General features: G+C 36.7%; 2 protein-coding genes across 3 annotated transcripts in view; one reads left to right on the forward strand and one right to left on the reverse strand.

Annotated features, from left to right (window-relative positions):
• Nucleotides 1-7,702, forward strand: part of LOC126971339 (mucin-5AC-like) — a 28,265-nt gene extending 20,563 nt beyond the window's left edge. Inside the window, exons 6-12 of one of the 2 annotated variants that reach the window (XM_050817588.1) lie at nucleotides 128-676; nucleotides 2,229-2,501; nucleotides 2,804-3,319; nucleotides 4,380-4,613; nucleotides 5,217-5,627; nucleotides 6,138-6,338; nucleotides 7,187-7,702. In XM_050817588.1, coding sequence (XP_050673545.1) covers nucleotides 128-676; nucleotides 2,229-2,501; nucleotides 2,804-3,319; nucleotides 4,380-4,613; nucleotides 5,217-5,627; nucleotides 6,138-6,338; nucleotides 7,187-7,519 — 2,517 coding nt within the window. In that variant the 3' untranslated portion in view covers nucleotides 7,520-7,702. The remainder of the gene's footprint in view (nucleotides 1-127; nucleotides 677-2,228; nucleotides 2,502-2,803; nucleotides 3,320-4,379; nucleotides 4,614-5,216; nucleotides 5,628-6,137; nucleotides 6,339-7,186) is intronic. The other variant, XM_050817589.1, reaches the window with a different exon arrangement.
• A 5,967-nt stretch (nucleotides 7,703-13,669) lies between these two features.
• Nucleotides 13,670-26,867, reverse strand: part of LOC126971449 (cysteine dioxygenase) — a 37,993-nt gene continuing 24,795 nt past the window's right edge. The window contains exons 4-7 of the mRNA XM_050817770.1: nucleotides 19,877-20,023; nucleotides 19,192-19,445; nucleotides 16,892-17,061; nucleotides 13,670-16,227 (exon numbers count right to left, since the gene is read on the reverse strand). Of these exons, the coding sequence (XP_050673727.1) occupies nucleotides 16,189-16,227; nucleotides 16,892-17,061; nucleotides 19,192-19,445; nucleotides 19,877-20,023 (610 nt within the window). The 3' untranslated portion in view covers nucleotides 13,670-16,188. The remainder of the gene's footprint in view (nucleotides 16,228-16,891; nucleotides 17,062-19,191; nucleotides 19,446-19,876; nucleotides 20,024-26,867) is intronic.

Consider the following 26,867-nt stretch of genomic DNA (forward strand, 5'->3'; position numbering starts at 1 on the left):
TAGCCCAATACTTAAATTTGTATAAAACCGAATATTGTCGGCATTCATTATTTTTTAATAGTTATAATTTATTAAAGTATGATTGAGCATGATGTCCTATAAAGTAAAACAATATCTTTTATTATAGCTCTGTGAAGATCCTGTGAGTGCTGGCTGTGACCCCAGTCCCGAATGTACCTTATCTACCACTCCCAGTACCGAAGCACCAACAAGTACTACAACTGTTGCAAGTACCGAAGCACCTACAACTACCACTACTGTTGCCAGTACTGAAGCCTCAACAAGTACCACTACTGTCGCAAGTACCGAAGGATCAACAAGTACCACTACTGTCGCAAGTACCGAAGGATCAACAAGCACCACTACTGTTGCAAGTACCGAAGGACCAACAAGCACCACTACTGTTGCAAGTACCGAAGGGTCAACAAGCACCACCACTGTTTCGAGCACACAAGCTGCTACCTCAACCACAGCTGCTATTACTGAAGCTCCAACCACCACCCCTTCTACTACAACTACTGAAATAATTCGATTGCCGAACGGATGCCCAGAGGACATCCATATTCACTGGCTACTACCTCACGAGTATAACTGTTCACTTTTCTACTACTGCGTGCGAGGCGAACTGGTTCTAAGAGAATGCGCTCCAGGAACACATTTCAACCCAATAATACAGGTTTGTTTATTTTTTTAATAAGCTTCACAGACCATCAAATGTACGAATAAAGTAGATCAATAGTAAGCTTATTATAATAACCAATAGGTATTTTTAAGTAACTTTTCAATCCGGTAACTGGCAAAACGATTGTCACGACACCCACTAAGCAGATAGTCTTTTGGTTTCGGGATCATAAAAGTCCGGCTTTCGTGACCCGTCAGTTCGTTGAACACAGCATTTGAGTCACCTCCGTTAAATCTTTCAACCATTTCACGACACCAATTAATACAACGGAATTTTTGGGTCTCGGTCAAATTATGAGGTATCACCATGTGAGGACCACTAAATGTTCATGGAAAATTTTACACACCTCTCACGTCTCATAACAATGGCTAACCTTATCCGAATCTGCTGATAGGACACTCTTTTATCAGTCTCTATTATACGCCGCACAAAACTGATGTTATCTTCAGTCGTCGCAGTAGAAGGCTTTCCTCACGCAGATCATCGGTGAGATTAGTGTAACCACATTTAAACTCATTTAAGCAGTTGCAATCAGTGGCACGAGATAGGGCTTCATCGTTAAAGGCTAATTCTAGTCTATTATAACTTTCTTGTTGAATAAATGACATCGGATGTCATAAAAAATTATGAAAATTTTCTCGTGTTAAATTCATGCTGACGTGACTGACAATTATCAATTTGCCGCCAAATTGTTATATAAATGATAAATAAATATATCTCATGCTGAATAATATGGGCAATGAGATTCAATTTAAAAATTTATTAATTTATATTAAAATATTGTTTACAAGTGGCCAGTTCTAAAAAACTTTTAGTGTCTCCCTCGTAGGATTATAGTACAGCTAGCTATATTATAATTTTAAAAGATCAATCCTTGAGTTTCTTGAAGATTCTTCTAAACTCATGCAAATTTAATTGATGATTCAAGTGTTTTTATAAAAATATTTGACTTTCACCTACTACGGGTATGAATAGTTTCAGATATAACCGTGATTTTCAATCACTTCATTTTAATTTTACTTCTTGAATCATACACTCACTCTTCGTTTAAGAAAAAGAGACTTATTAGTAACTGGTTCTTTGGCTTGAGAATATTCTGTGTGTTTCTGTCCGTAGTGGGCTAAGCAAACTGCTGTGGTCTTCTATGTGCTAGGTAACAGATATCAGAATTTTTCAATTTATTGGCTTTTCCTCTTTTACCTTCTGCGTTGTTTTGTAATCTCTGCTAAACCTTTGTTTGAGCTTTTTATTGAATGTCATGGTGCGGGATTCTTAATCTTTTAAGAAAAAGAATATTAGTGACATTTGAAACTCGTTCTTTGGGTTGAGAATATTCTGTGTGATTCGATTCGAGTGGGCTAAGCATACTGCTGCTGTCTTATTATGGCCGAAGTAACAGATATTTTATTTATATATTACTTATACTTATTTTTACTGATTTGGCTTATCCCCTTTTCCCTCCTGTATTATTTTTAATCTATGCTAAGCCTTTGTTCAAGCTTTTTATTATTATGGTGCAGATGTAGTTGAATTATTTTCATTACAGGTCTGTGATTGGCCTGAGAATGTTGGTTGTGAACCAGGTACTCCAGTATCCACCGTGTCTACTACAGAGGGCAATAGCGATGGTTCTACTTCAACCACTCCTTCTACCACCACTACCGAAATAGTTCGATTACCAAACGGATGCCCAGAGGACATGCATATTCACTGGCTACTCCCTCACGAGTATAACTGTTCATTGTTCTACTACTGCGTGAGAGGCGAATTGGTTCTAAGCGAATGCGCTCCAGGAACGCATTTCAACCCAACGTTACAGGTTTGTTTATTTTACTAATAAGCTCACAGACAATCAAAAGTACGAATACAGTCATCAGGAATAAGTGAAGAGTAATATAAAAACCAAATTTACTTTTAAAGGTAAACCCTTGTGTAATAATTTGTTTGTTTTTTTCTTTAAATCTAAACGTATTAATAAAACAAATGGCAGCCCCATCTGAGTCAGCGTGATTTCGTATTTGCTTACGATTTAACAAATATTTTTTTTCTACTGAGCTCTAACGAAACTATAATTTTCAACTTCCGAAGGAATATTTTTATATAATAGTTGCTTTATTACAGGTCTGCGATCATATTTGGGCAGCTGGTTGTGAACCCGGAGAGCCTGCCTCTACAACAGATTCTGGCACAACCGGGTCTTCTACTACCGAAAGTTCAACTACCACAACAAGTACAACCACAACAACTGCAGCTCCTACCACAACTTCGACATCAACAACAACTACTACAGCAGCCCCTACTACCACAACAACAACAACTGTAGCTCCAACTACTACAACATCAACAACTGCAGCTCCTAGCACTACCGAATCTACTACCACCACCACAACTACAACAACAACTCCAGCACCAACCACCACCACTTCAACCACTACTACAACTACCGCAGCCCCGACCACCAGTACAAGTACTACCACTGCTGCTCCTATTAAACTACCGAACGGATGTCCTGAAGATTTTGACATTCCGTGGTTCTTACCCCACGAATGCGACTGTGGAATGTACTACGAATGTATCAACGGTGATATAGCGAAGAGGTACTGCGAACCCGGATTGCACTTCAACTCGACTTCACAAGTGAGTGATAAGCTTATGTTTAACTACATTTTTACAGACACCTTATTTCTCAAAATAGACAAAAAAAATATTTGTTATTATAAAATGACATCATTGCAAAAAACATCTTAAACATAATATGCATTAGTTTAAAATATATAATATTATTAGCAAAGTATTCGTTCAGAAAGTAATACCTCGGAGTTGCAACTATATAATAGAAGTATAGTCAAAATATGTAACCAACAATAGCATGCCATAAATAATAGAAAGTTATGAGATGAGTTATGAATTGTTACTTGGCTAAGCCTTCTGGTTACTCTGGAAACGAAGGTTTGAATTGCGCATTGTACTTGTGTACTAATGTAATAAATACAATATTAGCTTATTAAGACGGAAGAAACTCAAAAGACTCTCAAGTTCATTGTAATTTGATCAGATATTTATTTTAAAAAAACAACATACATGCATTTCCTGTCATAAGGCGAATGCAAATCATCCGCTTTTGGTGGCTATTAATTAATACCGGTACTTCGAACAGCCAGAGGAGATTTTAAACTTCCTGGATGCAATAGCTTCAATTTCTGATCAAATCAGCTGATACAAATCCTACAAATGCAATGCAAGATAGTAGTTGATCTTTTCCCGAACAGTTACGACTCAGGGAACTTCATGCATAGAGCCTTAGATCATTTATACGTCCAGATAAACTGTGACAGCTCAGAAAACGTCGAAAGGCAATGTCTTTCAACTTCAAGGTTGACAGTTAACCCGTATTTGAGCTGTGATTTTGAGCAATGCACGCACACTAATACAAATTGACATTTTGACATACAAATAGTGAGTGTAATACGTAAATTGTTTGTTTTCTTCGATTATCTAACAGCAAGAAGTTCTATACGTATAAATTATCTAAGCATAGAGGCCCATCTTAAGGGCTAACAACAAATCTCTAGTGGCCTGGTTTTGTGAATTTCTATAGGCGTTTGCGTCACCACTCCCCATCACGAGAGTCTCTTGCCCGTTTGCTCCCTCTTATACAAAAAACTTTGAATAACGGAATACATGCTTTTTATTTTAGGTCTGTGAAGCTCCAGAAAGCGCTGGTTGTACTCTTACTCAAGGAGGCGGAAGTGGTATCACTGCAGATATCGAATGCTGCCACGACCGACTACCAAATGGATGTCCAATTGACATCCACGTTCACTGGCTACTGCCTCATGAATACAACTGTTCATTGTTTTACTACTGCGTGCGAGGTGATCTGGTTTTAAGAGACTGCGCTCCAGGAACACATTTCAACCCAATATTACAGGTTCGTTTGATAGGGTTTTTATTTGGATTTATAAAGGATACAGTCCAGCAGGAAACTTACTTCAAAATTCATTGGAATGTGCAAAATTGCGAAATTTATTTAAAATAGAGTTAATTCTAAATAAACCTAAGTCTCTAACTCTGGACCATATGCAATTAGTCCAATTTTAGATAGTTTAGATATAAACATGTGTATTCTTACAATAGCTCATTAAAAAGAAATATTAAAAAAAAATACACGGTGTCAAATATTTTAGTGACTGTTGGCAGTACTTATAAGCACGTTTTGCTAACAGTAAACGTAGAAAGCTAATATGTATTTAAGATAACTAAATACAACAAATTTATGCTAAAGCACCTACTTATTATTTCGAAGGCATTCGTACATTTTTCAAAAAACATTTTTGTAATAACCGTGCTTCAGGGTATTAGAGTAGTTCTTGTAGTACTAAAAATCCTTAAAGCGAAATATTATCATTTTTTCTACTACAAAATATATTTAATTTGGATGGTGCAATTAATGAGAGTGGCATTTGCCATAAGAGTTTTGTATTGATTCAGAGAACAAAATTCAACTTGAATTAGAAAAATTGTATCGTTACAGGTCTGCGATCATATTTGGGCTGTTGGTTGTGTGTCTGGCGATCCTGGCGCAAGTACCGAAAGTCCAACCGCTAACTCAACTACAACCACATTATCTCCAACCACAACTACAACTACTGCAGCTCCAACCACCACATCAACTACGACCACTGCAGCTCCCACGACAACAACTTCAACCACAACAACTTTAGCCCCAACGACCACCACAACTACAACTACCGCAGCCCCAACCACAACTCCAAGTACAACAACCACTCCAGTTCCTACTCTGCCTAATGGATGTCCAGAAGATTTTGATAAACAGTGGTTCTTGCCTCACGAATGTGATTGTGGACTATACTATGAATGTATCAGAGGTGACACGGCTAAGAGATACTGTGAATCTGGCCTTCACTTCAGTCCAACATCGCAGGTATGTACATTAAAAACTTTTGGAAAAGGTTTTGTACAGAATAAAACCAAACGAATAAAACCAAAATAGACCTCTCAGTATGAGAGATCAATTAGATAATAGATCAATTATTAATCAGAAACTTTTAATCCTAGTCAGGATAGTGTGAAACGTGGCATAGCATGACTGACAGATAAAAAAGTCATATGGAATGACAATTGACCTGGCAAATTATGACGGTCAACATGTTAGTGGTTACTAAATTCACTATCACATAATTTAGGATCCCAAATCGATCGACTTTCACCTGTGAATTACTCTCTTTCTTATGTAGTATCTGAGGTTGCTGAGGTTGTAACTTTCCAGGTAGGTTCATGCAATTAAATTGTTTACGACGCGTAGCTTAAGTAGCTAACTAGTGCGCCTGTTGCAAGCGTGTTCAGGAAGAGGTTCAGAGGATGATCAGTGATTATGGATTGGAATCATAGATAAGTGGCCGAGACAGACTTTAATAATTTTTATATTTTACAGAGATGCGAAGATCCCGCAACTGCTGGCTGTGATCCCAACTTTGTGAACTCCACCCAAGAAATATCACAATGCCCTGATGATCATAACAAAGTGTGGCGCTTGCCTCACGAATGTGATTGTGAACTGTACTACGAATGCGTTGAAGGAGAGAAGGTTCGGAACTCCTGTGAAGATGGATTCCAATTCAATGCAACCACACAGGTAAGCTTAATTATTGCATTTATCCATAAACAATTAATGACAAAGGATAAAATAATAAATAATTATAACACATATTTTTGCTTAAACCCAAAACGAGTGATTTAGGTCAATATTCTTGATATATATATGAAGAGCGTCTCAAAAAAATGTAAAAAGGCGGAGAAAGTGTTAAACAGATTGTGGTAGAACTCTATGCTTTATGGAACAAAGAAATTAATGATGCTTTTGAAAAAATTGATGATTGCTAGATTAGTTTATTGCCCAAAACGAGAGATATACTAGATATCTCTCGTTTTTTAACGTTCAAAGTAAAATTAAGAAATGATCTTTTGATCGTCGTTGATTACCTCCCCTTTTCATTCATTATGATGCCCTTGTCAACTAGTAATTTTACTGAAAGTAATAAGGCTGGTTTAAGGCCAAACGTACAAACGGCATTTCATTGTAATCCGTTGAATGGTGTTTTATAAAATCCTTATTGTTAATGAGTATTAACTCATACAATTTTATAGATATTGCCTTTATTTGAATTACTCCGCAAGCATCGAGCAGACTGTTAAGTGATTATCGCCGCACATTATTTATTCTTGTAATACCAGAGGAGTCTCGTGATCGTTGTAGACCTAATTAGTACCTATATTGTATCTATCAGGTAACACCGCTCAAGGAAGTTCCTTTCATAACAGCTTGATGAAGAGAGATCCTTAGTCTTAAAAACCACACTATGGAGCAATAAGCTGCGGTGAAAATAATATAACAATAAAGTGAAAATTGCACATAAAGAATGATAATATATTTTTTTTATAATAAGTTAACTTTCGGAAGAATTAAATTATTCATTTTTACAGGCCTGTGAAGACCCGGAAACTTCTGACTGTGAATCAGGATCTAATTGTCAAGAGGCCGAAGATAAAATATGCAAAGGGAACTGCAACGTGCCATACTGGAGACACAAAGACGACTGCAGCAAATTCTGGAGATGTGCTCATGAGAAGGCAGTTCTTGGACAATGTGCTGATGGACTTTCTTTCAATGAAGAAACCCAAACTTGTGATTATGCTGCTAACGTAAATTGCAACAAAGTAGTATTCACGGCATCTCAAGATGACTTAGGAGATTTCTTTACGTTGATCAAATACGCTTTATCGCATTTATCCGAACAAAGAGATAATGTTCTGTAAAAACTTCTTACGGCCAAAGACACAAATGATTAATTTCTAAGTTGACTGAAGATACTGTAAGCTGAGGAAAGCTAACCGCATAAGCTAAACAAATTTGAATAAGAAAAATTTAAGAAGGATCGCACAGCATTTATTTTGGTGATTAAATTAATTTATTACAAACAAATATAATGATATTATAAACATCTTTTTTTTATTATTCCTGTAGGAAACTGAACGAAAAATTAAATTTTAAGTCAAATAACATCTAGAAGAAACAAGAATGTGGAAGTATAAATTGATCACATTTTTTTATACTAAACTAGATATAATCAACTAGAAAGATTGTTGAGGAAAGCAAACCGTTGCTGACAATCCGACCCTTTATTATGTTGTTATAAAGGGTCGAATAGTCCTACACAAGAATTCCGAAACCACATTTTTTATATAACAATAAGGGACGAGAGAAGCAGGACGTTCAGCTGATGGTAATTGATACGCCGTACCCGTGCCGAGTGCCGCTCAGGAGTCTTGAAAAATTCTGAGTGGCACTGCAATTGTTCTCGTCACCTTAAGACATAAGATGGTATGCATAGAATAATAACGCTCAGAACGATAGTTTCATCCATAGTTCCTGTCAATATAGAAATAATATTATAATTAATATGAATAGACATTTCCTTAAATCAGTAAATTGTAAGAAATACTAGGTTATATGTAATAAGAAAGAAGAAATAAAATATAAATTAAGAATTTAATAAAAACAGCACGTATTTAATTATTGTTGGAACAATTTTTGAAGTTCAAGTACCTAAAGGAGTTCTTTAGAATAGTTTTTAGAAACTCGATGAAACGAAAAAAGGAGACGATAGAGGCGCCTTTCCCAGCTATACCCGAGGTTCTCGATGGTGCAGAGCACGAATTTGGGATAATTTTTGAAATCCAAGATGGCCGCCGTGCAAAATTATGATTTCAACAATATGGATAACGTATCCGAGGTTCTCGAGGGTGCAGAGAACGAATTTGGGATCATTTTTGAAATCCAAGATGGCCGCCGTGCAAAATTATGATTTCAACATTATGGATATCGTATTCGAGGTTCTCGAAATCTCTTTTTAAATCCAAGATGGCTGCGGTGAAAAATTATTTTGAGGCTATACGTATGCGTGGTGGTTATAATGATAACCCTAATGCCAAACAACTTATAGGAATCTTTCGGAAATTGTTGTGCCACATGGAACAAAAATCGCTCGGATACTATATCAATATTGTTGAAATCATAATTTTGCACGGCGGCCATCTTGAATTTAAAAAATGATGCCTAATTCCTTCTCTGCACCCTAGATAACCTCGGATACGATATCAATATTGTTGAAATTCATATTTGCACGGCGGCTATCTTGGATTAAAAAAAACAAAATGGCAAAGGTAACTGAAAATCGTGACGTTTTGCTATAAAATTTCTTAAAAAAGAAGTTTCACTTCAAAAACATACCGACGTTTTGAGAACCTCCTCCTTTTTTAAAACATATCGTACGATATGCCACTCGAACGGTTAGCTCAGTTGGTTAGAGCACCGGCACGGAACGCCGGAGGTCGTGGGTTCGAGTCCCGCATCGTTCATAAAATTTTGTTGTTTTTCAAATTTTATTTTAGTATGAGTCCTGCCATTAAAATGCAGTGCCGCTCAGGATTCGTGAATAAACCAAAAATTCTGAGTGGCACAACAATTGTGCTCATCACCTTGAGACATAAGATGATCAGTATCATTTGCCCAGTAATTTTACTAGCTACGGCGACCTTCAAACCGGAACACAATAATTTTTACACATTACTGCTTCAGAGCAGAAAAAGGCGCTATTGTGGTACCCATAATCTAGCAGGTATTCTGTGCAAAGAAGCCTCCAACTGGTATATATTAAATTGTTACCCGCTAAAAACTGTTGTATGCCACTGTGCATCAAAAGCCATAAATAATTTTATCACTAGTTCTGTCTATTGTGCTAAATTTATACGCATGGTGCAGTAGTACTCATTACTGGCAGTGGCATAAATTACTATTTTCTACTAAATTTTCTACCTCTCTACTCTTATCGGTCATGTATACCTACCAAAGAGGATGTAAATACTACGTATTAAGAGACGGGACTGCATACGTAAAAAATTAAATTTAGTTTAGTATGAAATGTGCAGTCATTTGACATAAGTTTGAAATAGTAATAATTACCACAGAACAGAAAAAACTAATAGAAGTGGCATCATGTCATTTTAGTATGGAAACCGATGTCGCCAAATTCACACATTTATCTATTAAATATGTTATACACACATTTAATACCGGCTATATGATAGGCGTAATTTCACAATCACGAAAAGACATAACTACAAATTTATTTACATCAATTTCGAACTTAATACAATTACGCTAATCTCATATTCTTAAAGTGATTATGACAACCTCATAACTTTTTCTTATATTGCGAAAAATAACATATAATAACTTGAAGTAATAGGAACTCTGTAACCATAGATTTGACTTCTGTCATAAAACCTAGTGTTGTACGAAAATGAATAAACACATTCATAAGTTAGTGAAAACTAGAAATGATGTAATCAGGGTTGATAAAATATATTACCTAAATATGTAAAGTACGTCGTAAGCTAAAATAATAAAAGGCAAGAAAAATTCCAAAACAAGCAGTAACGAATGATTAATGAAAAGAGAAGATATAAGTACCGATGAAGTATTAATAATCTTATTAGTCTTATGATATATGATATTTCCTCTACTCCATGATGTGACCTATTTACCAGTTGGACTTTGAGACTTGACATCTTATGTCTCAAGATGACGAGCGCAGTAGTGTAATGCCGCTCAGAATTATTGGGTTTTTCAACAATCCTGATCAGCAACCATTAGCGTAACGTCCTGCTCGTCTTGTCCTTTATTTTCATAAAAAAAATTGGTGAGGTTTTTTCTTCTACCTTGACTCAACTTTATCGGTGGAACCTCAATATATGCCACTATGTACAAAAAGAATGTTTGTCTATATTAAAGAAATAATAAATGTAAATAAATAAATGAAATAAAATGCTTTTGAAGAACTATAGGCCCATATCACTTCTAAGCCATGTATATAAGCTGGATTATCTAGTGTTATCACGAGTCCTCTCGTGCGTAGTCTTGACGACTTCCAGCCTCCCGAACAAGCCGGATTCCGAGGAGGCGTTAGCACCATAGACCACATACATACACTGCGGCGGTTATACAGAAGATAGAGGAGTATAACCAGCCACTATGCTTGGCGTTCGTGGACCATGAGAAAGCCTTTGATTCGATCGAGACCTGGGCGGTGCTTCAGTCTCTACAGAGGTGCCACATTGATTATCAATATATCGAAGCGTTGAAGTGTTTGTATGTAAACGCCATCCGATCTCAAAGCCTATCTGACTGCAGCGGGGAGTCAGAAAAGGTGATGTCATATCGCCCAAGCTGTTCACCGCAGCGATGGAAGATGTCTTTAAGCTTCATGACTGGAACGGACGAGGCATCAACATCACCTTCACCTTCGATTCGCAGACGATATCGTAATCATGGCAGAGACCATGGAAGATTTAAGCCATGATGGCTTACATTACATCTTCGATGGCCACAAAACATCTTCCCAAGGAGTAGGTCTCAAAATGAACATCGACATGACGAAAATCATGAAAAATGTCCATGTCGCACCTACTCCCAAAACAATTGGGAACTTCACCCTCGAAATTGTCGACAGGTACGTCTACCTCGGACAAACAATCCAGTGAGGCATGTTTAATTTCGCGAAAGAGGTCACTCGTCGAATCCAACTCGGATAGGCAGCGTTCGGGAAGCTCCGTAAAATCTTCTCATCCCAAATACCACAATGTCTGAAGACGAAGTTGTTCAACCAGTGTTTGTTGCCAGTGATGACTTACGGTACGCAGACGTGGTCGCTAACTATGGGCCTTATGAGAAAGCTCACGGTCGCTCAGAGGGCAATGGAGAGGGCTATGCTTGGAGTTTCCCTGCGAGATCGAATCAGAACTGAGGAGATCCGTAGGAAAACCGAAGTTACTGATATAGCCCAAATGATTGCGAAGCTGAAGTGGCAGTGGGTAGAGCACATAGTTCGACGGACAGATGGATGGACGGAGCAGAAAGTCCTCGAATGGCGACCACGTGCCAGAAGATGGACCGACGATCTGGTCAAGATCGCCGGAATACGTTGGATGAGGACAGCGCAGCACCGATCGTCGTGGAAATCTTTGGGGTAGGCTTTTGTCCAGCAGTGGACGTCTTCCGGCTGATGATGATTTAAAAAATAACACTTATTTAGTTTAACTGGAATCTTACACATATTTGTTAAATACTAATTAGCTGTGTCTAAGAGACAATTAAAACTATTAATTTGAATTAATCGTAGCCTCTGAGAGCTGTTCGTGCTATATATCAGCTTGGTTATAGACAGTCTCTCAAAGAAAAATTTAAAGAAATAAATATTATGACTGCTCATTGTCAGTACATTTATGAAAATTTAATAGACATAGACTAAAATAGACTAGAAATAAAGGATTGCTTGTAACTAATTCTAGTAGGCTTCATAAGATACATAATAGCTTTAAGGGTAAATGTATACACTTCTATAATAAAGTCCCAGCCACTGTTCAGGCATTATAAATAAATTTAAATGTTTTATAAAAAAATGGCTCCGTCGTAAATCCTATTAATCCACTGCTGAATATCTAAGTGATCGGACAGCCTTGGACTAGATTGTGATTATTTTATAGCGATAGAAATGACTGCACAATATTGTATATTTTTATTGAAAAGAGCGCAAAAAAATAATGCTGGGAGAGTTTCTTGCGCCGCTTCTTCTCTCTCAGAGCGCCATTTGTTTCCGAAGCGTTAGTAGTATCTAGTAGTTATTAGAAATGACATCAAAAAGAATTCTAAAGGAATCAATTTTGAGAAAATAAATACCTTTTATGCCTTCTTACACAATTACCACAACCATATTATAACAATTATTTGCTAACTCACACCCCTATCCTATGATGCATGGAAAAGACTTGAATACAATTTATATAAGATATTTTTATTGTTTACATTAATTATTTTAACATTAAGTTACATCGATTAAACGACAATGTAAATGAACCATGCGTCGTAATATTATGGTTCATTTTTAATTGTATATTTTGCACAACACATAAAAAATACTAATTGCATTTAAATCGGAAAATTATGATTACCGATGATAGGAAATCACTTCGTTGGACATATTTTTATTGCAGCTATGATTTCTACATTTAAAAATGGCACAATAAGGCATATTTGTATTTTTTAAAGATAATTATGCTTCACTTGACATTAAATGACTGGTCTCACTTGAGCCTCGAGTAGGTACATCTGTACACAATAGTGGCGACAGGGTAACGCCCACATGCCACTTCCACTAGTTTTTTCTGTTCAAGATTAAAAAGTATATTCAAGCTAAGTTTGAAAGCGAACAGTTGCTTAAAACGTAGTAGATTTCGGCTATCTCCGTTTTTTGCAAGATTATAGCCGGATTTGGCGGTCTATTTTTCATTCCAGCTCGCCCATTCCGGTGCCACTGGCATAAGCGAAGGCCAAGCGCAAAGTCATCAACATCGACACTCCAGCTAAAGTTCCTGTCTAAATCCCAGTTAAGTCCTCTTCGATTTTTTTTTATGGAAATAAGGGACGAGACGAGCAGGTCGTTCAGCTGATGGTAATCGATACGCCCTGCCCATTACAATGCAGTGCCGGTCAGGATTCTTGAAAAACCCCAAAAAATCTTAGCGGCACTACTACTACGCTCGTCACCTTGAGACATAAGAAGTTAAGTCTCATTTGCCCAGTTATTTCACTAGCTACGGCGCCCTTCACACCGAAACACAGTAATGCTTACATATTACTGCTTCACGGCAGAAATAGGCGCCGTTGTGGTAGCCATAACCTAGCCGGCATCCTGTGCAAAGGAGTTTCAGTGTCTCGAAGGTTGTGCGTTGGGCGTGCGACTAGCAATAAGAAATACAAGATCCGTAAGAACAGCGCATAGTACAATTCATTTTCATGTAATTTATCTGTTGTTTGTTGTGTTAACGGGGTTAAATAAAATTACATAATAAGTTATGTTTACTTTAATCACATTACATCTTATATCAAAACTATAATAAATAATAAAATGAAATGGTTCATCGCAGCACTGGTTTTAATTCATAAAAAATATTTACTCTTCTAAGGCCAAGTACACATACAATGAACGAAGGCCAGGTAAAAATCTGTTCCTTCATTCGCACAAACTCTCTCTTTCTCTCGTTCCATTGTTTTTTTTAGGGCTGATTTCACCATTGAAGTAAAACTCGATTAGAACACAGTGATCTAAGTTTATACCTGTAAACGAGTTTGCTTATTGTTTACAGGTGTAAACGAGTGTATACATTCAATTCGCATTTCACCAACACAAACTAAAAACACTAATAGCTTAAACGCGTTTAAATGCTGACGGCCTAATTTTGGACTGTTTTTATCGCAATAGAAATAACAATTTTGATTTTGTTCATACTTCTTGGTGACAGTTTTGACAGCTATTCGGTAAATTCTGCGTTTATAATGTATTGGTGCAATCGCTTTGTCTTTGATGCAGATCAAGACTGGCATTTGAACAAATTAAAGTAAATTGAGTTTTATTAAACTCAGTTTAAGTATGGTGAAATCGAGCCTTAGCCGTCATTCGTTATATTATGTTGAACCGACATAAACAAATACTATAATAACAATTATTTAAGCCAATAATATATTTAAACAAATTAAGTGTAAGTATTTACTATTACGTATAAAATGAACTATTAATTTAACTTAACTAAGTATTTATCTAATTATAATAACCGAGTAAATTCCATCACTCTTTTTAATCAAAATTTACAGCCTCTCCTCATTTCTTCTTAAGTTTTAAATAGATATCTTAAAAAAATTATAAACTTAATTTTACATTCAAATATTGCGTTATAGGAAATAGGTTAAACGCCCTGCAGTGGTGTACTTCAGAGATATTTTCCATTGAGAAAATTTCCAATAATCTATAGATTTTTATAATATTTTTTATATTCTGCCCCTCTGTCGTTCATTGCTATGCCTTATTACGAGGTGCATGTGATAATTATTTAGTACTACAATTTTGTTTAGTAACTAAGTGGCATGTAACGCAATTTAATTAAATTAAAAAATATATTTTAAGGCTTCATTTACTGCTCAACTGACGGTCAGCACTGACGTCGGTCAAGCGTAGCGTAGACAAAAAAAAAACATAATGATCGCGTTCAGTCCAGCGCTGATGAATTGCTACGCGTGCGCGTATTGCTACGTCGCGGTGACGAGAATAGTAGGTCGAACTCGTCGGTCCAATGTACGTCGGACCAGGGAGGTGCAACGTCCGTACATTGGCACATGAAAAAAATTTGCATTGAAAGTGCAGCCATCTATTCTATTAGGTACGCTGCAACTTCATCACGATGGCGATCATTTTACATACATGATAGATGGATAGATAGCGCTAGTGATAGCAAAACACTCGCTTAACTTACTTATTAAGGCGAAGGGTAAACAGAAAACATGCAAACAAGGTGTTTTTTGACAAGTTTTGTGGTGAAAATATAGGATTTGTAACTATGAACACTACTTTATCCTGTTACACATACACTTAAGTCTTACTTGTAGGTTGCTAATGCTTATTGTTGGTTAAAGTTAGCACTCCAGAGCTATTATGAACTACCAGTTTTCTTTGCAGTTTTTTCACGGAATCATGCATTTGTTTAGTTTACTACTATCATAAAAGTTGTTCTTATAGATTTTACTTTTTTATGTAGGTACATTTATTTAGATTAGTAATCAATAATGAGGATTGTAAGCAATTAAGCAGTTTGCGCCTGTTAAAATGTTACATTTTCGACCCAAGAATTTTGAAAATATTGGTTTTGTTACATAGGAGCCGTGAACTCATATCGCTCAAGGTCACCGGCATTTAGTGTCGCCTTAAAACAATACTTGACTATCGTGTTGTTATCATAGAATGGCTTATCTTATTAAAAGCTAACCCCTGAACTTAATAGAAGAATAAGAATTTCCAACCACACAATTAAAACAAGCATCAGTATTCAGTAGGTATGCAATCAATACGGTCTACAGCAATAGTTAAAACTAAAAACATAATTAGCGCCATCTAGCAACGGTACGCTACGAGCGTAAAAATAACGCAGCGCCATCTCTTAGCCTGGGCCTGATTATACAAAATAAAAATATCAGTGGCACATCTATCTCAAGTATATTATCTATGCGTCGGACGCTGACCGAGCCACCGGCCGTACACACGTGTTTTACATCTTAATCAAAAGTTCGTGTTCTGCCACTAAACGGAAAATGGTCAGCGCGTACGGGTACGCGTTACGCTCGACCGACGTAAATGCAGCCTAAATAATATAAAATCGTAATTTTGAACTGTAAACAGATTACACAATCAGAAACACAAGAAAAATTAAAGCGTTTCTAGCAGGAAGTCTCGTAAACTTTATGTGTATACAATTTGTCATTAAAATATTTTTTCACGTGAAACAGAACTTGTAGCCTCTATTTATATACTTATTTGGAATTACTGCTGACTATCAGCAACTTCGTTTGCATCCATTACCTGAAAAAGAAACCAGCCGTCAGAATACCTTTTGCATAGAGCATTTTTTTTATGGAAAAGGAGAACAATCGAACGTACGGGTCACCTGATGTTAAGTGATCACCGCCGCCCACAATCTCTTGCAACACCAGAGGAATAGAAGCGTTGCCCGCCTTTAAGGAAGGTGTACGCACTTTTTTTTTGAAGGCACCCATGTCGTATCGTTCCGAAAACACCATACAAGTAAGCTCATTCCACAGCTTTGTTGTGTGTGGAAGAAAGTTACCTGAAAAGCACACTGTGGTGGAACGTCACACGTCCAGATAGTCAGGATAATATCATAATTTATGGCGTGTCGTGCGAGGGTCGAATTCGGCGGCAGGAATCAGGTGAAACAGCACTTTGGAATACTCCCCGTGATAAATGGGGTAGAAAACACACAATAAAGCGACGTCTATCTAATATTTAACGCTCTGAAAGATATCAAATGTAATAATATTGTTGTGGTGTTAGTTAATTAGGCAACTTGTAGAATGGGTTCAGCCAGTATAAGTCTCCAATAGCACTTCTCTGTATATCAAAATAGACGGTGAATTTCAAGAAATGTGGGTACAAGGTGAAATAGAAGCTTAATTCTCACAGCTACCGTAGACATTAATAATTATATAATTCTATTAAAACGTACCCTTTTCATTTTCTTTCCATATTCTGACCAGAATGTGACCTTAACGTTGGTGGGTTTCCCTGTTCGAGCGTCAAATACTCGGCAGCTGTCAAATGGCGGGCAGTACAGATGCAGCGACACAGCTCCATCTACGTGGCTAGGATTCTCTACTCTATGGAGACCCAGAGCATCTGAAATATTTATTTTTTTGTTATAGGATGCCGTCGACTAATATTTACTTTGATATAATAAGCGTGCAAGAAAAAGTCCACTCGCTCTTAAAGACGTTAAGCCCCTGTTAACTCGTCATATTTTTCATACAAACGCTCGCACGTGTATAAGCGATTTATCGCATTAAAAAAATGCATGCGTACAAAATACCTACACATGTCAGATGTGAAACTTTTTTGGCAAACTAATTTTTAAATCTCTTTTATGCTTATACTAATCTGTTCTCAAAATAATATTGTGTCGGATCGGAGAAGTTTTATCGCTCGACCGCGAGTAAGTAGAACATGTAGGTTACTAGCGTTGTATCGTGTGTGAATTTATTTTTCCGAGACAAGCAAGTCGTTAACGTGATAGTGAGTGATTGTGGTCATGCAGTGCCGTTCACGCTTTTGAAAACTTCAAAATATTTAGCGGTATTGAGAATGCGTCCTATATATTTATTTATCATAGGGAGTGACAACATTACATATTGCAGCAACATATGATAAAAATTATGAAGAATATATGTGAAGAACTGATAAGAAACTCCCAGCCCATCTAATAAGTCATATAACAACTAAAGGCTGTTTTCAATAACGTATCTCTACTTACGGATATATTGCTGTCATCGTTTAGTGACAAGATCTTATCTATCCAAAGTTGGACATAACTTTATATACATAAAGCATTGGACTATATAGTTATAGTCCAATGCTTTATGTCGATAGGTTATTGAAATGTACTAAGTATGTAAGTACATTTCAATAACCTAACGTAAAAGGATGGATTTGTCTACCTTTAGTTAGTTAAACTAAGGATAGATGGTTATTTAAAACGGCCGTTAGCCTAATTAATATTATACAATTTTAGGTAGCCTGCGCAGAATTAGACAAGAACCATGAATCATTATCCTCTATATAATCTACACTATAGTAAGCCTTCTTTCTCAAAGAAGGCTTAATATATTTCTTGAATTTTTGTTCATTGAGCCCTCGTATACCGTCTGGTATTTATTGTTAAAATGAATACCAAGACCTATGAAGGAGCCCTTAACTCTAATTTATGAAATGGCATGTACAGTTTATTCTCTCTTCTTGGATTGAATGTATTCAAATCACAATTTTTCTTGAATTCAGTAATATTTTTGTTAACATACATTATTACATTCATGACAAGATATTTAGGCTGAGATCTATAGCGCGCATTTAGACTTTGATCAGATTTTATGTGAAAAAGTTAAATTTCGTATTCTTGTAACACAAATTCCCGCTCTCAATATACCAGCTGCATTACAGCCAAAATTACCCGCCGCAATAACAAGCCCCCTGATGGAATGCCCTTGGTGGCTTGGGCCTGGGAGGGGCGCTGTTGTGGGACGCGACTTGCTTCTTTCTCATGTCCCAGTTACTTCGGTTGATGCATTAGCTACTGCTTCGACTGCCGAAGACAGCAAACATCTTCAAGCTTAAGCATCTTTGTGCCGTTTGGTGTCAAGTCACTTGGCCCGTTGGGCCCAGAGGTGCGGAGAATGTGCAGATATTTGAGCTCCTCAACAGGGCTACTGGAAACCCAAGTGCTGGCAGCTATTTCCGTCAACGAATCAGCCTAGCTATCCAATGCTGCCAATAATCTTGCTACGCTTTCCCGTAACGAAAGTTTTAATTGAAGATAAATTTGTTGATAGATTGAGTTATAAGATTTGTTTTGTTTGAAAAAATTGACGGTTCTGTTTCAATTATGATGAAGTTACGTCCATCATAATCGCGCACAAGAGACGCATCATACTCAATACTATGATATACGTATCTATTCTCGTAACAAGATCGAACGTCGATTGTTGCTAGATGAGTATTCTACAAAATTTTGACGTTCGGTTGAGTTTACAACTTAAATATTTTAGATTTGGTAGAAAAATGATGGTAACTTTGAGCGAGCTTGTCGTTGACGCGCGTCTCCGATTATTTCACTTAACGATCTAGGAAAATTATTGGAAGATACGAACCAAGAGCAAAACATGAATATGATTGGAACTTAACGTCAACGATTTTCAAAATACGTGAATTGCACCACGGACACCTCCAATCACAGAGCAGTAAAACTATTAAACTAACCATTTATGTAACACACATCGTTCAGCTCCAGCCTAGTTCGTCCTATCTCTCTCATGCTTTGCGTGTCATAATCGTCAGTGCACTCATCGAGGTGTTCACATCTGTCAATCTGACAGCTGCCATTGTGACATCTATCGCACACACTGTTATTGTTCTCGCTGTCAGTTACGTCACCGCTTTCTCCGCTGTAAGCTGTTTGGTGTTTCTTTAGTTTCTTCAGAACTTCCGGTTCAACAGTTTCTGGCCAAGCATATCTGTAATAAATTTATTTAAACTTTAACTATCAACCTAATTGATTCAAGTTCAAACAAGAATCTAATGTAGTTAAACTAAATATGAGGGTACCATGATACCTCCATTACCATGCCAGTGGTAGGCTCCATTGCACATGATGCCGACTAGGTTATGGGTACCACAACAGCGCCTTTTTCTGCCGTGAAGCAGTTATGTGTAATCATTATTACGTTTTGGTCTGAAGGGCGCCGCAGCTAGTGAAATTACTGTGCAAGTGGTTTTAACATATTATGGCTCAAGGTGGTGAAGGCAATTGTAGTGCCGCTCAGAATTTTTGAATTTTTCGAGAATCCTGAGCGAAACTGCATTGTAGTCAATAATAGCTGAACGTACTCCTCGTCTCGTCTCTTATTGTCATAAAAAAATAATAGTATAATAATAGCATACTAACCTTACTTCTTCCAGTGTACCGTCAAGTTGCTTCATGAAGCAATGCGCGTCAGCATGGTCATGTATGGCTGAGGCGTGACCGGCGCCCCAGCAAAGGATCATGATGTTGAATAATCCATTCCCAGCGTCCACCAGGTTCCTGGTATATCTGGAATCAATAGACATGGGCTTATTATTATTATTATTATTGGGAAAATGCGCTTAAATCTGTAGATCTATTTTGCCCTCGGATGTACACCCTAGCGATGACTATGCTCGTTGTGATGAGGTAGTTGGGAAACGTTTAGATATTTTTTCCCTTCCATAATCGGTGTTTATAACTGTCTCTAAATCACATCCTCCAGGCCTATGAACTTTAATAGGCGACAAGTGGGGTAGGTCCTCTGCGTGGATATTGAGGGCCTTACGGCAACCTGCTCTCATTGCGGCGATGGCTTGACATTCCATATGGATAGTGTTTATGCAGACAAGGGTTTGAAAAGAAGATTCGCAGTGAAGACGAGCAAGAATGACTTGTAGATTTTAGGGTATTATATTTATGGAAGAGGAGGACAAATGAGAGTTTGGGAAACCTGATGTTAAGTGAAGAGCCGCCCACATTCTCTTGCAACACCAGAGGAATCACAGGAGCATTGCTAAGCTATTATTTCAATAAACTTAATTTTTATACTTTTTGAATCAAATACAATTTGGAAATGGGTTGAAATGAAACAAACACACAATTTTATAATGATCTTGCCGCAAAACAGGTGTCAAAAACAGCTTCCATAAAGATATATTCGTTTCTGGGATTAACGGGCACAAACAAACAGAAAACCTTTAAAATATACAAGGACAATGATGGTGGAACTGTCAGTGAGACAGTCCCGACTCGTCAACCGATTAATTACTCCGTGATTTCACAGTTCCTCGATCCTTGGTGACGCATGACGTCACACGACTTAAAAAACAGGACTTAGGCTGGGTTGCACTAACTAACTTTAGCAATAACAAACATGTTAAAGTACCGGTTAAACAAATATTGTGTTGAACCATTTGACAATTTTTAGATAACGTCATAACATTAATTGTTAACTATCCAATATTTGCTGGCTAAAGCTATTGTTTATGTTAAATAGTTAAATAGAGAACTGTCAAAAGTTTCAGATAAATTTTAGATATTGACCACGAGTTGTACGATGTTCGATGCCCATAAGAAACTTTCACTTTCTCTCGTCGTCTGTTTAATAAGTTTACTTCAACTGGGCTATGAACTAGCATCGAAAATGGAAAACTCGTGATTTGAATGGTAAAACCACAATGGGCTATCTAGGCTAGACCCAGTAGATAGTCGCTCGTAGTGTGATAATGACTAATTTAAAAAAATATTCGCAGTAGCTACACATAATATTATTGACCCATTAAAACAAAAGTAAATAACTATTTTATCTTATCGTTGAAGTAGATATTTAAGTTAGTATTGTTAATATTTCCGTCTTAAATGGGAGCTACAAATATGTTGCTTTGATAAAACATTAAACCAAAATATATAATGATTTCTTTTGACTAGGATTTCCTCGAATTAGTTTTTCTTTTCAAAACTTTTAAAGCGGGACGAAATATTTTTGGATTATTTGGTTATTTTCCCTACATGCTTTAAAGTTTCATTCGTAACTAATTATTTCATTAGATCTAAAGTAGCAGTGGGCACATAGCTTGACGGATAGATGGCCGTTGGGGCAGTAAAGTCCTCGAATAGCGACCATGTATTGAAAGACGCAGCAATGGTAGGCCTCCGAAAAGATGGACCGACGATTTGGTCAAGATTACCGGGAAAGGTTGGATGAGGGCAGCGCAGATCCAATTGACGTGAGTTCTTTGTCCAGAAGAAGAGTTCTTTCGGCTGAAGTGAACTATTCGGTCAGAAGAGAGAACAAGAAACTTAATGAAGAGGAGGACAAACGAGCGAGGGTCATCTTTTGGCATGACTTTCATTTTCTCGCAACACCAGCCTTTTGCGACTTCCTCTCTTATAGAAAGGTGTACGCGCTATTTGTGAAGGTACCTTTGTCGTACCGTCCTGAACACTGAAGGAAATCTATGGGTACTTTGGTTGTACCTACGTGGTAGAAAGTTCTTGTACTAGGTACTTGTACTACTTTGGAGGAGTGCGACAGTAAGATGGTAATTGTAAATGAATTATATTGCCTCTCTATTTACTCTTGATAATGTAGGTACATACCTACATAGGCACTGAAAAATTTTTATTGTTTAATATTATATTGTACCAATATTTTAATTTTCTTATGCCCGTTCTTCTCAGGTCGGAGGCATACTTTGTGGTAAATTTGGGTGGTAATCTTTCAAGAAGTTATATCATATCCTATTTTGAATAAAAATATTTGAATTTCAATACAGTGATTGTCACGAATTGGTCACACTTCAGCATGATTGTAATGGGAGAGGAGGACAGACTAGCATACTGGTCACCTGATGGTAAGTAATCACGTCAGCCCATAGTTGTAACACCAGAGGAATCACAAGAGCGTTGCCGACCTTATAAAGCGTCCAATGAATGCGTCCAACGTACACATGAATTAGAAAACCGAAAACACAAAAGCGCCCTCCACACGTAGAGTTTGGAACGCGGGAAACAGCACGCGCCGTTCGATCCGATCGCACAGAAACATGAAGGATGACGACGCGGACCTGAATTTTGATCTCGCACATCGACACGAGCGCATGTTTACAGTTTTGTGCGTGCATCCACGTGTAAAGGCAAAATAAAAAATGGCGGTTGGGAGCGTCGAAGCCATAACGGAGTTCATTCATAAATTGCGTACCCACATTCGCCGATTTTTTTTCAGATGTTTAAACATATCCAACTAATGCGATGAATAACCGAGTATCCATTTTTCGTACTAAGAAAAAACCTTTTAAAACTTATAACGTTCCACGATCCAGTCCAAACTGCATTCCGAATGCATCCCTTGTAAATGTTTTTATCCGCACAGTTCAGATCGTTTGCCTAAACATTTATGATTAACCCACGTTGCTAACCGTGGACATTTTATAACTCTTAATTAGTACGACAGTTTGATCCGCTGTCAAAAACCGCAAGGGTCCATCCGCGGTTTGGCATGCAGTCCCAGATGCGTGGGTCCGAACGCTACGTGTGGCGGGCCCTTTACTGATACGCCGCGGGCTATGATCGAACCGAGAGCTCCGGGGTGATAGTCGATGCTTGCGCAACCAGCGCTGATCTTCCAGTGAGACCAACAAATGACGTCTTACACAGACGATAAGCAGCGCACGACTTTTAAACACAATATGATAACGATAATGTAAGACAGTCTAGTTTTAATTTCCGTTCTTCCGTTCATTGGCTTTTGAAATGTGTTCAGACAAAACAACACCAGCGTCTTATTTTTTCCTGTCACGCTGTCGCGAGATAATTACTTTACACCACACATCCGGTCAATTGAAATGTTATTCCATTTACAAAAGATAATTATACTTTACTAGCTGACGCTACAGACGTTGCTCTGTACAAATAAAACATCAAGAAGTTTTTATATAAATATTTTTATAATGAAATCGCTGTGAAACAGCAGAACTGTCAAAACGTGCGTCAATAAATTCTCTCACAGAAAATATCTCCATACAAAACAAATATTGGAAATAAAAATAATTGTGGGTCCCAAATAGAAATAAAAACTATCCTATCTCTCAAGTTGGACTAAACTGCACTCCACGAAGTAATCCCCATTTAAGCCCGTACATTAGTTTTGGAGTCCATCGCGGACAAACAACGTGTCACGTAATTTATATACATATATTAAGATATAGTCGATTATTTCATTGTTTCTAACTATACCATTTCGACCTCCAATAAATTGTGACAAATCAAATCATATTTTGCTAATAAACAAACATTTTATTCCAGACAATTATTGTTACACAAATGATGTTACATGTTTGTATAATTATGGATTTCCGCAAAGTAATGCCTATTCCAATATTTTTTTGTTTTAATTATTGTTACATAAACTATATTAAATATTTATATAAACAATCTATACTAATAAATGAAGAGCGGTTTTTTTCCTTCGGTTATACTGCGTACGAAACCTGCTGCGAAAACTGCTTGCGGAGAATGTTTTTAGTATGTATATCTCTTTTGGTGATAAAAGTACCCGCAACCTTATATGATTTGACTACAAAAATACCTTTAAATTCGCAATTAGGGTTGTCAACTCTTCGTTTTTCTATTTTCCTTTTAAAAACTTTTTTCTCTTTTTTAATTCATTAAGTTATGGTTACTAACAATAATTATAAGTTTTTTAAATTTAGTTATGTCAATAATTTAGTATGGGAATAGAAAGCTTCTATATTTTATTTATTTATTAACTGCACTTAATACAATTAACACAATTCTGATCTTTTAAACAATGATTCAGGATTTACAACAAGAAAGCAAAAAGAAGGACTTTTGGTGAATATGAATAAGAATAATGAATATGAAATTAATAAAAGTACTGAAGAACCTATATATATTACTATAAATAATTGCAAACTAGAAGTTGTAGACAGTTATAAATATCTAGGTCAAACAATATCTTTCAATAATTGGCAAGATACAGAAATTGAAAAAAGAATTCAACAAAGCTGGAATAAATATTGGAGTCCAAAGTTCATTTTTAAAAACAGAGATATATCTGTAAGCTTAAAAACGAAGACTTTCAATAGCTGTATAATCCCGTCCCTAACGTATGGCTGTCAGACGTGGGCATTGAATAGGAGTCAGCTTAGGAAAGTCAAAACAGCACAGCGAAACATGGAAAGAATTTTTTTAAACATAAGGTTAATAGATAAGATACCAAATAAAAACATAAGACAAAAAAGTAAACTACAAGATGTAGCAAGAGTAACGAAAAGAATGAAATGGAACTGGGCAGGACATATAACAAGAAGATATACAGGCTGTCCCAAAGTTATGGGACATGAAGGGAAAGTACCTTAAATATCGTAGATAGGGTAATTTACTGAAAGAAGACTTTATGTTATTTTTAAAAGTTAGTAGTTCTGCATTCAAAGATTTTCTAAAAATTACTTGCCTCGTCTGGGACTCGAACCAACTTAAGTGTAAAAAAAAACTACTACTATGTATTACCCCTACTTTTATGATGCCAATCTAAGGATTGGCCAAAAACTAATAACTCTTCTTAAGTAACATAGTATTTTAAAAGAATGGAGCAACGTAAAATGTTTGAGTCAAATTTCAAAAAAGTTATTTATTGCCGACGACGACGTTCGAAAAGTAGAGATATTATCATTGCATAGATAGCATTGATTATTCGTAAATAAGTACCCACTTCATAATAAAAATACTTTATAGCATAGTTTTTTTTAGTTTGAAAGCGATAGGAGAATGTGGGCGAGTTACAAACAGAATTGTGTCATATCATATCGAGTATTCACCATAAAATTATAAGAAAATCAACAGCGGACTCATTAAAAGATTGGCGATTTGCGTAAGACAGGAGGGATCACATTTTGAGCATTTAATTAATTAATTTACATAAAAATACCCACTTAATTGACTACTTTCTCATATTTACATATCATAAAAGTAGGGGTGTCTTTTTTACATTTAAGTCGGTTCGATTCCCAGAGGAGGCAAGTAATTTTTAGAAAATCTTTGAATGCAGAATTACTAACTTTTAAAAATAACATAAAGTCTTCTTTCAGTAAAATACCCTATCTACGATATTTAAGGTACTTTCCCTTCATGTTCCATAACTTTGGGACACCCTGTATATAGCAATAGCTGGAGTAGTCTAGTCACATCATGGTATCCGAGGGACGCAAAACGGAAAAGAGGCAGACCTACCACCAGGTGGATCGACGGATAGCCTTTTAGATTAATTGCTTTTGAAAGAGTACACTAGACCCGATCGACAACTGACAAAATATTGTGGAAGAAAAAGGGGGAGGCCTTCGCCCAGCAGTGGGATGAAGTATAAACTAGAATTTATATTAAAATAACAGTTTTGTATAGTTAAAAGTAGTTTTAAGGCTTAAATAAACACACTGGTTGGTGAACGCAGTCACAATAAGGCGGGTGAAAAAATATATATCAAAGGTTTTATAGCAATCGTGACAAGTTGTTGGAAAAAAAAATTGTTTCTGAAAATGTAGTTATAACAAACTGCTTTTTATTAGACTGTGCTCTTTTTTATTCTCTCTGAAATATAATATACTCTATTTCTTACAGAAAAAGTTGGCAATCGTATTCGCCTTGTATTTGCAATACAAATCATTCAGTCAATGACATTTCATTACATATTATGACGCGGTACTTAATTACTTATCTGACTTAATGGCGTACTTAATTGATATGGTAAAACAACGTTTGCCGGCTCAGCACTTGTGTAAATATATTTATGTTGGACAAAATGGTAAATCTTTGAAAATCAATCGTCTTACGGCCGTTCCCAATATCTACAGATAGATATAAATTACTACCTTCTACTGTTAAATCTGAAGCTGTCCCTATATACCTGATAAGTCATTCTTATGGCCTTATATTGGCAGGCGTGAATTGCAATTTCCATACAAACTTCTATCGCTGGTAAGCTATACGCCGTCACCTTGACAGACAGCGTGTATGGATAAGTTGAGTTACCGTCGATAAGGTTATTGGGACAGAAAATTCAACGATAGTTACGATTTTTATCTCAAGTAAGAGATAGACTGAATATTGGGAACGGTCGTTAAATGAAAATTTCCATAACTAGATTGTTTTGTCAGCTTCTGAATGGGTAATCTCTATTTAAACGTTTAATTTGTACCGAAATCTATGTACGATGCGGGACTCGAACCCGCGCCTTTTGTCCGACCGAATGCTCTTACCAACTGAGCATTCGTTCCAGTAATCATCCATCGTAAATCTTGGTATGTTCAACTCTCAGGTTGTGGCTCCACTACCTACTGGATCTACTACGCAGTTG

Source organism: Leptidea sinapis, chromosome 23 (genome assembly GCF_905404315.1).
Source record: "Leptidea sinapis chromosome 23, ilLepSina1.1, whole genome shotgun sequence".
NCBI classification, from domain to species: domain Eukaryota; kingdom Metazoa; phylum Arthropoda; class Insecta; order Lepidoptera; family Pieridae; genus Leptidea; species Leptidea sinapis.